This window comes from Seriola dumerili, unplaced genomic scaffold (assembly GCF_002260705.1).
Source record: "Seriola dumerili isolate Sdu_G_001 unplaced genomic scaffold, Sdu_1.0 BDQW01000242.1, whole genome shotgun sequence".
Taxonomy (NCBI): domain Eukaryota; kingdom Metazoa; phylum Chordata; class Actinopteri; order Carangiformes; family Carangidae; genus Seriola; species Seriola dumerili.
The window spans coordinates 155501-169707 of NW_019174497.1; the positions used below are offsets into that span (position 1 = coordinate 155501).

A 14207-nucleotide genomic window follows, 5' to 3' on the forward strand; every position below is an offset into this window, starting at 1 on the left:
AGCCAAAAGCTTCACAGGTAAGATAATGCAGATTTAATCTATACTGATTAAATCACTAGCCTTTCATTTAATGTCTGCCTGAACATGCTCTTGTAGAGATTGTGCTCTTCAAGATAAAAACAACAGGCCTCCTCTTCTGCCTCGTTTGTGTAGTGTACATCGAGGGACTCAAAGCTGAACCAAATGGAGTTCATTATCACCAGATTATTCTACCCCAACCAGTTACCAGCCACTTACTTGATGGCTTTCTTCTCCCCTCGCCCACGTGCCGAGTCTGGAGTGTCTGCTGTTTCCACTCCTGGCTTATTCCTCTTCCCCTTGAGCCAAGCAGAGGGAGGGGAAGACAAAGGAGGAAGAGAAACAAAAGGTTAGCTTAGATTTGCCCTTTGAAGCTGTGTTTTTGCTATACTAATTTCAAGTGTAAATGCCTCTCCCATTATCTCAGGAACACTGTGCCATCAGTCCTTTACCTGATGGTCTCCTGATTACACTCATCAAAGTCAAATCAAATCTGCTGTGGAGAGCCATTTCTGACTATGATTATCACTCGCACCACCCTGAAATTTACATGGCAATTGCCTCTTTAAGGTAATCCGCTGGGTACTGGAGAGAAGCCTCTAGAAAGTCCTGCACCAGCCTGATTTCAAATAGCTTGAGCATGACCTGCTGTAACCATGGAAATAATGGCAATTTGAAGGCTTCAAAAAGTGAGGTCTGCTGGGCGCATTCTACTGGAAAAGCTCATTACAGTTAAAGGTGTTCCACATGTGTCACAATGCAGGTAATCTCTATTGACACTTTGCTACAAGTGGAACAGGGAGGGGATCAGTCTAAATCTGCCCCCCCCCCTCCAAAAAAATACCATGCTTCCCTGAAAGTGATGCTCTGATACGCATCGAGGATAGGTAAGGATTCTCCAGCTCCAGAAAATGAGTGGGAGGAAAACACACTGAGTTGGCAACATGGCTTGGCCAAGTGAATCTTAAGTCGGCTGAAGGGCAATTTCCTGCGGTGGGCTTGCTTGTTTCTGGCTGAGCACGTATCTCCAGGCTGGAGATTTCAGGTTGTACAAAATCGACAATGTCCCCGTTTCCACTTCAGTCTGGTGAGAATGTGGTGGCCACACCTGCAGCCACTCAGCAATAAATGTCGGTAACCCACATGCACCGACACCTTTTTTGTTATTTTAGACTCTTTTGGCTCTTTCACACCCACACTGCACACACACGCAAACATAAATGATGACACATAGCTCTTAATTTCATACAACATACTTATTGTTTATTTAGTGCTTGTTGGAAATGCATGAGTTCTATTTTTAGCACATACATTTAGTTCCCGTTTGTATATTTAACATTTATGTTTATTTATGTGAACCTATTGTAAGTTGTTCTAATTCTGTTTTACCGGTGCTGGGGGTTTCCTTGCTTCTGCTGCCGGGGTCATCTGGCCAGGTTGGGCAAAGGGTGGGCCTCAGGAAGCAGGAGTCTCAAGTAGAGGAAGTGCTCATTAAGACTGAACCAAGTACCTGCCACATCATGGGGGGACTGGGGTTATTTAGTTTGATTATTGTGTATTTCTTTAGACTTAGGTTTGGCTTTAGGATATTTCTTTTTTTGTAGAATCTGTAGGAAATTTATTTCAGTCTACAGACTAACTGTCCTGTTTTGTTTATTTGTTAGTTAAGGTGTTATTGTTTATGTTAACCCCTCTGTGTGTACAGCTGGTCTGATCAACCAGTATATATGTTCCCTTTTGTTCTTTGTCTGTTAGGTGAGTTGAGTTCTGTCAGAGAAGTTGGTTTAATGTTAATTTGCTATCACAGACCGAGTTTAGTTCTGTTAATTTGACATATTTTAAGGGCCCGAAACATTTTGCTTGTTTTTGTAAAATAATTTCTCTCATTTGAGTAAAATACACCAATGTCTTCCAGCTCAGTCCCTCACACAGAAGCCATGAAAAGTTTGACCAGAGCTCACTGGAGCTCACATCAGGTTTGTGTCAGGTTTGCACATAGTTTTGAGATTAGGTTGGGTTCAGGTCTGTTTATTTCCAAATATATATATTTTTTTTAAAATGTATCTGTAATCTTTCTTTTTCTGACTGTTCTCAATGTGTGTCATGTGTTTCGAATACAAATACAATACCAACTAGGAAAAGTGTGGACAATGAATTGTTCTGTGCCACCATAACTAACCTAAGAGTAGCAAGTGTTGTGTTGGTCCCAGTGAGTTGTTATTTCTATAAGTCAACTTACAACTGCTAGAACGGCTGTATCAGTGTCACTCACACTCTTCTTCTGTTGTTAATTATCAAACCTGTAGATAGATAATGACTTGTATGTAGGAAGATGATGTTTTTGTTTTTTTTTTTTAATCCTGGAAACTAAACTCTGACTCTGGTTAATTATTTCTCCCACACGGAGAAACGGCCACCAACATCAGACCTATTTGAAATACTCAATGAGGCGGCAGCTCAGATGTCTGGAACCAGGCTTAGGTTAGGACTAGTAGCAGATGAAATAAAGCAAATGACTTGCAAAAGGGGAACTTCTCATTCCCAGTGATTCAGGGAAGGCCTTGGCATTTTTGAAACATTATGAATAGACAAAAGCCTGTAGAGATTGCAATGCTGTATATTATTCAACTCTACAATATGGCTGTTTTGTTAGAGCAGATGTGAAATGCACAGGACAATGGCTTCGTTCATCAGACATAAACTAGGGGGAAAAAACAAAGCTGATCTTGATAAAGCCTGACAGAGGTAAGATAATTTATTATCATGACAGACTATAGTGTTGTTTCTACTAAAGATGTAATCCAAAAAATAACGACTCGTTGGTTGGTTTAAGCTACTTGAGTTTTTTGCTGCTGGGCTGCCATGACATATTATGTTGGCCTAGTTTGTATATTTTATTTATTTTATTACCACTGACTGTTTTGACTTTTTTTTTTTTTTTTTTCTTTTTTTTTTTTTTGCAAAAGACCCTTTTGCTGTTGGGTTTGGGTCTCAGTTTTTGGCAGCGTCAGTCGGGTAAGGTCTGGAAGGCACCATTATCATGAGGTCCTGGTCTCAGTTTTAGGTCCATCTAGAAATCTAGACCTGATCGGTCAGCACAAAGAACAAAGAAGACACCAAGAGCAACGGTTCTTAAAAAAAGGTGCCTGTAAAATCCTTTTTGACCCACGGTATGATCAGTGCTCTTTAAGAGTGCGTAGCATATGCCCATATAAAACTGCCCATACTCCAACCTGTTCATGTAAATACAAACCCATTGATCCAAGCACTAAACTAAAAATACAGAGAGGCAATCAGCCAGAGGTTATGTACGAGTTTCTGACAGAGACTGAACTGACTCAGATCTATGATGCATGGAGTGCTCATAAATAGCAGGAGCGTATGGAAATGCAAGTCGTGCCACAGCCTATATATTGAGATTCAAAACCTGACAGGCAGACTGATGTAGAATCCATGAGGGGCCAGATAACAGATATCGTTTCAAACTACAGTCCACAGTATTGTGGTTGTGGATACTGTTGGTCCTGTTACAAAGCCAGAGTTGACAATAACACTGCTGGGCAAAATTGATAAAGCCCACCATGATGCTACTGTGCAAAAATGATATCCATCACACACAAGGAAACAAAAGCCGCTCATCTATTGTATAATCAGCAGTAACCTGAAATAGAAAGGTCAACAAATGAATAAACATAGATCTGACAGGAACGACTAGTTAAACAGCTGCATACAAGAGGTTTGTTTGTAATTTACACACTGACTTCCAGATAAACAGTCCCTCTATAAACTATCAAAGCCATGGATGTACTAAGTCTATAAACTGAACACATCACAACATGTCAGTGTGTTCTCAGCCGATACATTATTGAGAGCATTCGTGATCTTTTATACAGTAGCCTGCTTTTTTATAGTCTGCTTTAGGCGTGTGATAGCTATTATCATTGGCTTGACATGCTGACTGAATACATGAAACAGCGCCACACATAATGTCATACACCAATCTGAAAACGCAATAACGCACACAATCCACCATCGAGCTACAAAATATCTGCATGAGGTAGACTCTTCAAAAAATCATTATACAATTAGCACCACAATGTATTCTGTATTCCGGCATGACAATTTCTCGGGAGGCAAAACTGACTGAATTTCTGTCAGACGAGGACTAGCTATCAAAGGAAACTCATGTATGATTCAATGCTATCGTAAAATTTTCAGGAAGGTGGGAAGACACGGAGGAAGAGTGAGAGTCCAGGACAGAAAGAGGGGTGAGAGCTGGAAATAGAAATCAAATTAAAAAAAAAAAGACAAAGCGAAGAGACAAAACAAGGACAGTGCAGGGTGGCATGTGAGATGAAGGGAGGGAGGGACAGGTGTGAAAAGTGAAGTGAGAGAAACAATGAGTGGCAGGGAGTCCCAAGTGGATTGGATGTGAAAACAAGGAGGGACGTATAGACTCTGCAATGGGCACTGAATCCCTCAATCGTCTTCCACACACACACACACACACACACACACACACACACACACTAACACACAGTAACATACAAAGATGTACACAGCTTCAAAGCCATCTCTTCCACACCTTTCTTCCAGCTCATTCACACGAGTGGATAACAAACACTTGCTTCTATCTTCAAGGGAGGTGTGGAGGCTGCAGAAATCCATAGTGATGAGTATAACAAAGCTCACCAGCTCTATGGACAGGAGGCAGGAAACAATAAAGAAAATCAGCTCAGTACCTCAATGTGAGATTGAGCAAATAGAGCAAATAAAAACCTAGAACTAAGATTGTTTTTTATGTACAATTTTACAATTTTACATTCTAAATAAACTTTTACTTTCGGCCGAATAAATTGTTTGACTGACTATTTTTAGTTTTTAAACAATATTAGAGCCTCTCAGCAATATGTGTCAGTTTCATTATTCTTTTTACAAATATTACTGATGCAATTGAATCAGAAAAGTTAGACTGAGCAATTATGTACCATTACTCCCTGAAGGCTCTGAAAAGACCAGTCAATCAGTTTGAGAGTAGTTAATTATTTCTCCAACAGGAAGAAACAGCCACAAACATCAGACCTATTTGAATTACTCAACAAATCAGAGAACCAAACATCTGGAAACAGACTAAGGTTATGACTAGTGGTTCAGGGAAGGCCTTGGCATTTTGGAAACATTATGACTAGATAAAAGTTTATGAGATTGCAATGTTGTATAATAATTACTGCAAAAATATCACTGATGCAATTAAATGATCAGCAGTATAAGAAAAGTTAGACAGAGCGATTATGTAACATGACTCCCTGAATGCCCTGAAAAGACCAGTCAATCATGAGAGTGATAACAGGTTCTTATCCTGTGCTTTCACTTTTAATACTGGGCTTACGTTTTTATATACATGGATCGTGGTTTAAATATGTGGAAGTTTCTAAAGTGTTGTTATGCTACTACTATGGTGCAACCGCCTGAGCTAGCACTTGTTGGAAACCAAATCCACTTTTGTTATGAAATACCATAATCCCTACAACATCAAGCACAGTGTTGTGCATGTTCACTCTTCACAAGATCTAGCTCAAAGTTCCCTTTCTTGAATTTCCAACAAAGTTCACAGTCCCAAAAAAAACAGTTTTTTTTTTTTTTTTAAATGAGCTGCTCCGACATATTCTTTTTCAGTACTGCCTCTTCCTACTCATCTATCCCCAGCCCCCAATCATTGCCACATTGATGTATACTAGTATTGAATCACAAATGGGGCACAAAATGTCACAAAGCAGGACAACTCAAAATAGATCCGTTTACAAATGTAATTCAGCTCTATCTATATTATCTACATTTTTTATATGCAGAAAGGGAAAAAAGAGGTGTTGTAAAGGTAGATGAATAGATTATATTTAACCTGCATGAACCAAATTATGCAGCAGTTCAAAAACATAAAATAGATTACAGGCTGTACCACTGGCTTCATTACAGTCACTAGCTGATGTGCTATCACTGTGCTGTTTCAATTTGCACGACCATAGTTGTTCCCTAACCTTGACCACTTGGTTATTATTGTTACCATGTTACAATGATGCTCCCCAAACCTTAGCAAAGTAGTCACTTTAATTCGCAACCTCCTCTCCCTCGTCTAAACTAATTACATATTTACCATGACCAAGTCATTTTTGTGCCCAAACCTTAACCAGAGAGTCGACACATCATAAAAGAGTGATCTGTAAGAGTTTTGAAAGGCACAGACAAATGATGTTGTCCTGGCAACAGGGGCATCAGACCACAAAACGCTTCTATATGTCGTTCCAGAGGACGTGGAAAAACACTTTATGTCGTCCTTTAATTTGGAGTAGTAAGATGTTTGTCTTATGCCCAGGGTATAATGAAGCAAACATTTTCAGCAATGTTAGAAAACCTCATAGTGAGAGCTTTACACAGAAGTTACATTAAAATATGCTGAGACTTCAGAATGTGCAAACTATCTTAAATGTGTTATAAACATGCATTTATAGAATACCATAATAGCCACTACAGATTCATATTTACTTGGTGACTTAACAGCTGATTTTACTTAGTGTGCACAGGTGTGACAATTGATGTATTAAAGTGGGAAGGAGGCCCACTGAGGCTCCACACCACTGCAGATGAGTGAGAAGAGACTTTGGTGTTGGACTGCCCAGGGTGACGCTGAGGGTTTTCTTGAAGAATCCAGACATGAGAGGGGACAGAGTGAAACTACCACTCTCTCAGTTGGCAGTGCACTGCCTTCCAACACCCAGCTGTGTTTGTTTGCTGTGAATTAGCAGGCAGCAAGAGTCTACATGCTCGCTCAATATTATCCACATCACACCATAATTAGAGAGGAGTGCACTATTAAAATGGTCGTCCGCTGCTAAATCACCAAATGATCGTTCGTTTTTAGCATCTGTAGAAGCATCTTTTTTGTACCTGTGTTCTTCTGTAGTAAACGCCGACATCAAGAAGCGTGTAATCCGAAACGCATAAAAATTTACATATGACCAGGAACACTGCCAACACCATCCGACACTTAGATGTGACAGGTCAAGACTTCAAATCCTCATAATGTGCTGTTATTATAATGTTGCCAAGGACTGTGACAATTCTCCTTTGAAATTCTATAATTATTCATTTACACATCTTCTCTCTCCTCTGATTGGCATAATTACTATCATCTTCCTAACAACTGTGAACTCCTAACTCTCAGTTAGTGCAACCAAAATACTGAAGGTTGTTGATACAAGCCCAACAGGGATTGAATCAGGCTGTGAATCTGGTCAGGTCCAATCTCAACTCCAACACAACTATGTCACGGATCAAACAGCACAGGGGCTCACAGGAGCAGGCGGAGGGTTTCTGAATGCCAAACAGCCACTGCTGCTCAAACAGATGTTGGCTGCACCACCTCTGATATCCGAAAATCCCACCCAACACCTACAACACAAGCCCCTGCTGACAATCATCAGCCCCACAACACAGGAGCTTAATAACCATGTGACTCGCCGTATTATGATTTGTGTTTTTGCTTTGTTGTTCTCCTTACCACCTTTAAAGACAGACAGGAAAACAATAAACCACACAATACACAAGAATAATTGCTGTAAAACCTGAGTAAAAAAAAACAAAAAAAAAACATGCGAAGTCACTTATAAAAATGACATTGGATTAGCACATATTCTAAAAACAGACTCTCAGGCCAACAGAAGGAGACGATAACATTCAATGCACAGTACTTCCAGGGGGCTTAGATAACAGAAAGCCAAGCAGGAGGAAGGCTTCGGGATGACTGCACATGAGGACTTTTAAAATAAAGCCCATTGCACTGGTTGCCAAAGCTAAAACACCGAAAGCAACACTCACCCAAAATGTCTTGTCTATTAACCTATGAATCATAACCAAAACTGGCATGGGCCCACTCGCAACTGACACGTGAAGCTTCTGGCAAAAATTTGCTCTTATGAAAGCTGACACTGTCAAAGAGCACACTCAGAAATATCAAAAATGAAAGTTTCACATGTGGATGGGCCTGTCGTAGCTTCATGTTAAACGCCCAATAAGTACTGAGCACTTTTTAACTAATGAGGAATCTTTGTGCATGGAAAATCAGCCTGCATGAATGTATAGTGCACTAGATACAGTATGCATCTATAATGAAGTGGCTCTGTTCAAAGTAACTGTGTTTATGCAAATTATTCTGTACATACATACTAATCATGCGCTCAGGGAATATAGTGCTACCATGGAAAGTAAAAGAGATAAAAGGATCAAGGGAAGTGAGGGAGTGTCTGTAATATGACAGATTGTATAGCTGCTGAGCCTTCATGGCTGTTAGTCACATATAGAAAATAACACACCTCAAGGATGAGGATATTAATGTGAGAAAATTATATTTTAACAAGATTAGTAGCATTTGTGCTTTGTCATAGCACAGTGTGTCATCAATAACACATTTATCATCATAGAAATGACTGGCATTTATCTCAGTCGCACTTTATTATTTTGTACATTAAGCATCTTGTTTGATGTAGTTTCACAGCGGTGGGCAGATGACATTTTCTCCAAAGTAAGTGGTCCAAGACTACAAAGGCCTTAATTAACATCTTAGTGCCACTCTAAGGTGCCTCCCCACCACCACCACCAAACACAAACACACATGCACATACACCCCAGATAAGGGCTCAGGGTAAGATGCCCTGTAAAGCATGCACAAACAGTGTCTCCACTTAGATAGAAGCACATCATCTTGTGCACGAGGACGTAGTTGATAGTGGCCTTCAAAGGGTCATAAGGCCAATAGTTCGTCCCCCTATCCCAGCCCGCTGCTGCTCTGTGGCTGCTGCAAGGCACAGTCACAGGATGGAAATAAGATCCATTTACAGCAGTGCTCCGAAGAGGACCTGGGGGACTTTCGAAGGTGCTGCAGCAGAACTACCTCCATCCACAGCAGGAAACTAGAAGTCATTCACTGCTCCATTTACTTCAAAGTGGAATATCAAATATAACACGATGTTCCACTGAAGCAAACAATAGAAAGACTGTGTTGTAGCACGTTCATTTCAGCACAGATCATTTCTCCCTCTCGGTTCATATACATCATAATGGCATCAACGAGTAATCTAGGTACAGTCACCTCGCTGGTGATTCAATAGCAATGCCAATTACACTATGTAGCGAGGCGTGTGGTGTGCAGAGCCTGCTGCAACGCCTAATCCTGCCATCTGTGGTCCAATAAGTTTCACAGCAGTGCGATCGTGAGCTGAAACAAGTAAGAGTTGGAGCCAACATTAAAGTTGAAATAGGTGACCGGTGTTTCTGGGTTGTACAAGCACAGGATGAATCAGAAATCAATTAACTTTAAAGGCATGCAAATCTAAAAAAAATCAGTCAAGTGAAGAGGCACTTAGCCGAACAGCTCTGTCTGCCTAATGACTAGTTGCCTTCCTTTAATCAATCACATTTCATACCACATAATCACAATGACATGCCCTCTATCAGAGGTCAGTCTGCTTGATCTGCGTTCTGTTTCTCCTCGATGCGTGGCCTGGTACTGATGCTGTATCAGCACAGTTTTACTAATGTTGTAGCTGCTAATGTCTGGGAGATTAATTAGTTTGAGTCTGGACTGCTGAAGCTGTTGTGGTCATGTGACACCGATTTAACCGTGGCCAACTCTCTACAGTTATATGCAGTGGTGGAAAGTAAACAAGTATATTCACTCAAGTACAGTCTTGAAGTACTTCTGCTTTACGTGTGCATTTCCATTTTATGAAACTTTACTCAGCTGCATTTCTGAGTGTTTCATTTAAATAATTGTTTGTAACTGAAAGAGGTCGAACAGTGCAATATTTCACAAGACACAGAAGATTCAGTTAAGTCCAAGAATGAAAACAAATTTGCAGAGTTTTTCTTGGTTCCCACTCCATTAATCATCTTACAACCCCTTAGATTTATCTTGTGATACTCTCTTGCTTTTGAAACTTGAAGTACATTTTGCCCTTTACACGTTACTTCCATGTTTGTACAATAGGATTTTGAATGAAGGAGTATGTTTAGATGTCATATCGATACTTTTAATGATGTGAAAGATCTGAATTCTTCTTCCACAGCTCTTAATATGTCTTCATTAATAAGTGTCTTGTGACAGAAAATTCTTGCTTCAATGAGACTGCACATAATATTTGCACAGATTTTCTTAATATATGCACACATTGTGCTAGCTCCAGAGCAGCAAAGTGTCCTCTTCTAGTAAACTCACAGCAGACAATGTTTATTAAGGCTCTCTGATTATTAAAGCAACACATGTGAGTGGGAACTACATATATCTGTTAGTGAAGCTTGAGTGTTCATGTGTGTGTGTGTGTGTGTGTGTGTGTGTGTGTGTGTGTGTGTGTGTGTGTGTGTGGGCGTGTGCGTGTGCGTGTGTGTGTGTGTGTAAACTCACCAGCTTGCGTTGACACCAACCACAGACGCCACAAAGAGCCACCAGCCAAACAGCACACACTGTCACTGCGAGGGAGACCAGGAACACACTGAGGGACACTGAGCCTGTGCACATAAACACACAAAGAAACAGGGAGGCAGAGAGAGAGAGAGAGAAGATGAGTGATGCTTTTGTGCATACAGGGATATATTTTCTTCATTGTGTGTACAATAAAAACACAGGATTTTTTTTTCGCTACAGAGCTGATTGTATACCACGGTAAATCAGGTTTTCAAATGGAGCAACCCTAAAACAAAGCTGGGCCATCTCCCTCCCTCTTTAATTTAATAGCCAAGGCAAAGCTGCCATTTTTACATTCTGTCATAAGGAGCCACAATCTCAGCACTACCCGCTTCGTGCCGGAGCATTTCAATACCTTACAAATAAGGGCTGCAGCCAGGCATCACTCACTCGCACACACATCACTGTCATAGTGTCACAGCTTGTTAAGTGACAGGCTGAAAGTGAAGGGGGTGGGGGGGTTGCAGAGTGGAGGCTGGGGAGGCTGGGCTGACAATACAAGAGAGCTCATGATTAATGGGTATCAGTAGATGCCCAGTGAGAGATGTGGCTCTGGAAGAGAGTCATAAAAAAACATCATCTATTGCTGCTCGCTTGTGTCTCAGTGTGTGTGCGTGTGTGCGTGTGTGTGTGAGAGAGAGAGAGAGGATTCACACATGCACCTGTGCGCCTGAGTGTGTTTACATGCTGGTTATGATAGTGGCAATAAGTGGATCTACCCTCGCGAGCACTCTGCGTTTAGTTAGTTCTCCACATTTAAACAAGTGAGTGGCCTTCTCTTTGGAGGACAGGGATATAAAGCCTCATTGAGCTTTGATATTTGCACAGCGGGGAAGATGCTAATGTATTCAAATTTGTGATTTCCTTCTAACAATTCTGATTCCTAAATATACAGTGATAAATGGGTGTCAGAATGCGTTTTCGCACCGCTGAGTGACAAACACTGACAAACACCCATGCTTTCCTTTCAGCAACTGGGTTTGTCTTCTCCCCAATTGCTGTCTGCTTCTCTCCCTTTGCTTGTCACAACTGGCCTTTTCATCTCACTCCTCCATCATATCTGTGCTTTATTCTCCACCTCACCATGTCCTCTGGGAACAGACGAGCTCAAAAAGGAGGAAGAGTGGCAGGTATACTTGTTTCATATGGAAAAATCAGAATGGGACCAGCATAGTATTCCACAGTCTTCCCTCAGCCTCAGCTGCTGTTTTCAAGTGACACCTGAGGCCACATACAGTCAAAAAATAGTGAGCACAAACGCAACAGCTAAGACAATGGACAGCAAACTTAATGACAGATAGATGATGACTAGACTCTTAGTGACAGACAATCAGACCAAAAAAGAACCATTTAGCTTTGTGCATTTGTACTGAAATCTGTTATAGAAATGACAAAGAAACAAAGGAAAAATCTTGGATGGAGAAACGTGGGCAACACAGACTGTATACTCCACAGGAAGAGATGGAGGTGAATGAACTTTGCAGCATGCAGCGAGTCTTCAGTAAAACCGAGATACAGTAAATTGTCTTGTTAATTTTTCTCCAACTCGCAATTTTCTATGTTTCAGTCATAAAAATGAATCATATGGGAACAAATGAAATGGACTAGATCATGAAGCAAGAGATAAAAATCTTTTTAATTCCCCTCTACTCAGAGTGAGTGACAATTCTGTTTTATCTATATGTGTTACTGGTAGCGCACCCAGAAATATAATCATGTTCCTGGCATTTTTTACAATATTAAAGGGGCTATATGGAGTTTTCTTACGAACAAAATTTCTACAAGCATTCAGCGTTTCTAATCAAATCCATTGTGTGTATCCTTGAGGTGTAACAAACTTGCATTTCCTTCTTCATAAAACTAAACAGATTTTTTATTTAAATTTAAAACCTTTATCATTTACAGACATGTTTAATTGGTAACTGTCTTCCTCTTCCCTGTCTTTTTTAGTCTATATCTGTGTTTTTTTGGTGCATACTGCCACCTGTAGATGAATGAAATAGCATGAATCTATTGGTAGGAATGTGTACCTCATCACCCACATGTAAACGTAACAAGGACCCAGTCATAAAAACATTGTTCTGTAGCACTAGCAGTGGCCAAAAACTCCACATTTGGCCTTTAATGGTCACTTTAAGGTAGTTACTTGCTTACATACTTTTCCAACTGTGGAAGGATTTTCTATTAGAATGATCTTTTTCATCGAGTTGACTCTGTACAAGCTGCAGTGTATTATTACACCTTTCTTTGCTTTCTACAAGAGCAGTGTGAGGTGTGAGCATGAGATCAGAAACACGGGCCAACTAAGGATTAACACTCTTCACAAAGTTTGGATCCTACACCATCCCTTGCAGGTGGCACAGTGCTTCAACCAAACAGTAGGAGCCACTTGTGGTAGGTACTGCCAGCAGGAGTTGAACTCTGGTGGTTGGAAATCTGCCCATGCACCTACCACCCAAAGATAAAAATCCTAAACATCTAAAACATCCCACACTATGTGAGTTTATCTCCTGACAACAGCAGCTGCCCCAGACTGGAAAAGAATCAAGCCTACTTGACTGATCTTGTTCTGATTGTGAAAGTATAGATATAATCAGCGCAATGTTCGTTACAAGTTGTTACACATGTGCCCACATTATTTATCTGCAGTCAAAAAAGATGCTAATGGTAAAGACACACGTCCAAACCCTCCTGAGTAAGAGAGGGTCAGTGAAACACATGCAGCTCCTGAATGATGAATATCTCCATTCACAGATGTTCAGAAATAGACACAGGCTATATACTCTGCTACTGTATATTCATAGAGAGGTCCATGAAGTTGAGTCCATTAGATACTACAGCATCAGCAATGGATCTTAAATAAGGAGAGCTAGTCTCCAGCTAGATTGTGCACTAAGTGCCTCAGTGATGGATGTTCAGGTTTTTGAAGGGCTTGGAGAGTCAGGTAGATCTGTGAAAGGCAGCAGCTGCTGATGTAGGGCCCTGTCCTACAGCCCTGTGTTCTCTCTGAAGGTCAGAGGGTGGGGTGGAGAGTGGTACGGTTTATGATCTGTGTCAGTCATGAGAGCTGTGGGAGTAAAAAGCTTCCAAATAAAATGCAGCATCTAAAGAGGCCACGTTATTGCACTCAGTAATGGACAGCTGGTTTCTGCTTCCCACTTCATGGAATATAACTTCCTTTTTAGAAACTACAGAGAAGCACCGTGAGCAGGTAGTGCAGAGGAATAAGAGGTAGGAAAAAAACACTGTGTTGAGGTATTAAGGAGATATGCAAATCTTCAGCACTATAGCTGTGGAGAAAAAGAGGCATCATTAGCGTATAAGAAGCCTGCACTACATACAGCTATCACAGCACTCAGGAAATTCAATTTATCTTTCCCCTTGAACAAAACAAAACTTGTGGCTTGAAATACTCTAGCAGGTGACGCACTGGTGAGGTGAAAGATAAAAAGGTGTTTGTGTGCTACAACTGGAATAAGCGGACAATTTCACGAGAACAGCTAATGTAGCATTTAATAATATAATATAATCCTTAATATATTTTAACTAGGTAAGGAATGAAAAATCCTTCCAAATGGAGGGTGATGAATCACTTGTAAAATTGCACCACTCAGTAAAACTGACAAGTGAACTGAACAAGCCATTGAACCCTTTGATCAGAAGCCTTTAGAAGTCA

General features: G+C 40.6%; 1 protein-coding gene across 1 annotated transcript in view; it reads right to left on the minus strand.

Moving 5' to 3' along the window:
- LOC111229559 (synaptotagmin-7-like) overlaps window positions 1-14207 on the minus strand; it is a 67466-nt gene that overhangs the window by 28919 nt on the left and 24340 nt on the right. Inside the window, exons 2-3 of the mRNA XM_022755918.1 lie at window positions 10472-10575; window positions 238-317 (exon numbers count right to left, since the gene is read on the minus strand). Coding sequence (XP_022611639.1) covers window positions 238-317; window positions 10472-10575 — 184 coding nt within the window. The remainder of the gene's footprint in view (window positions 1-237; window positions 318-10471; window positions 10576-14207) is intronic.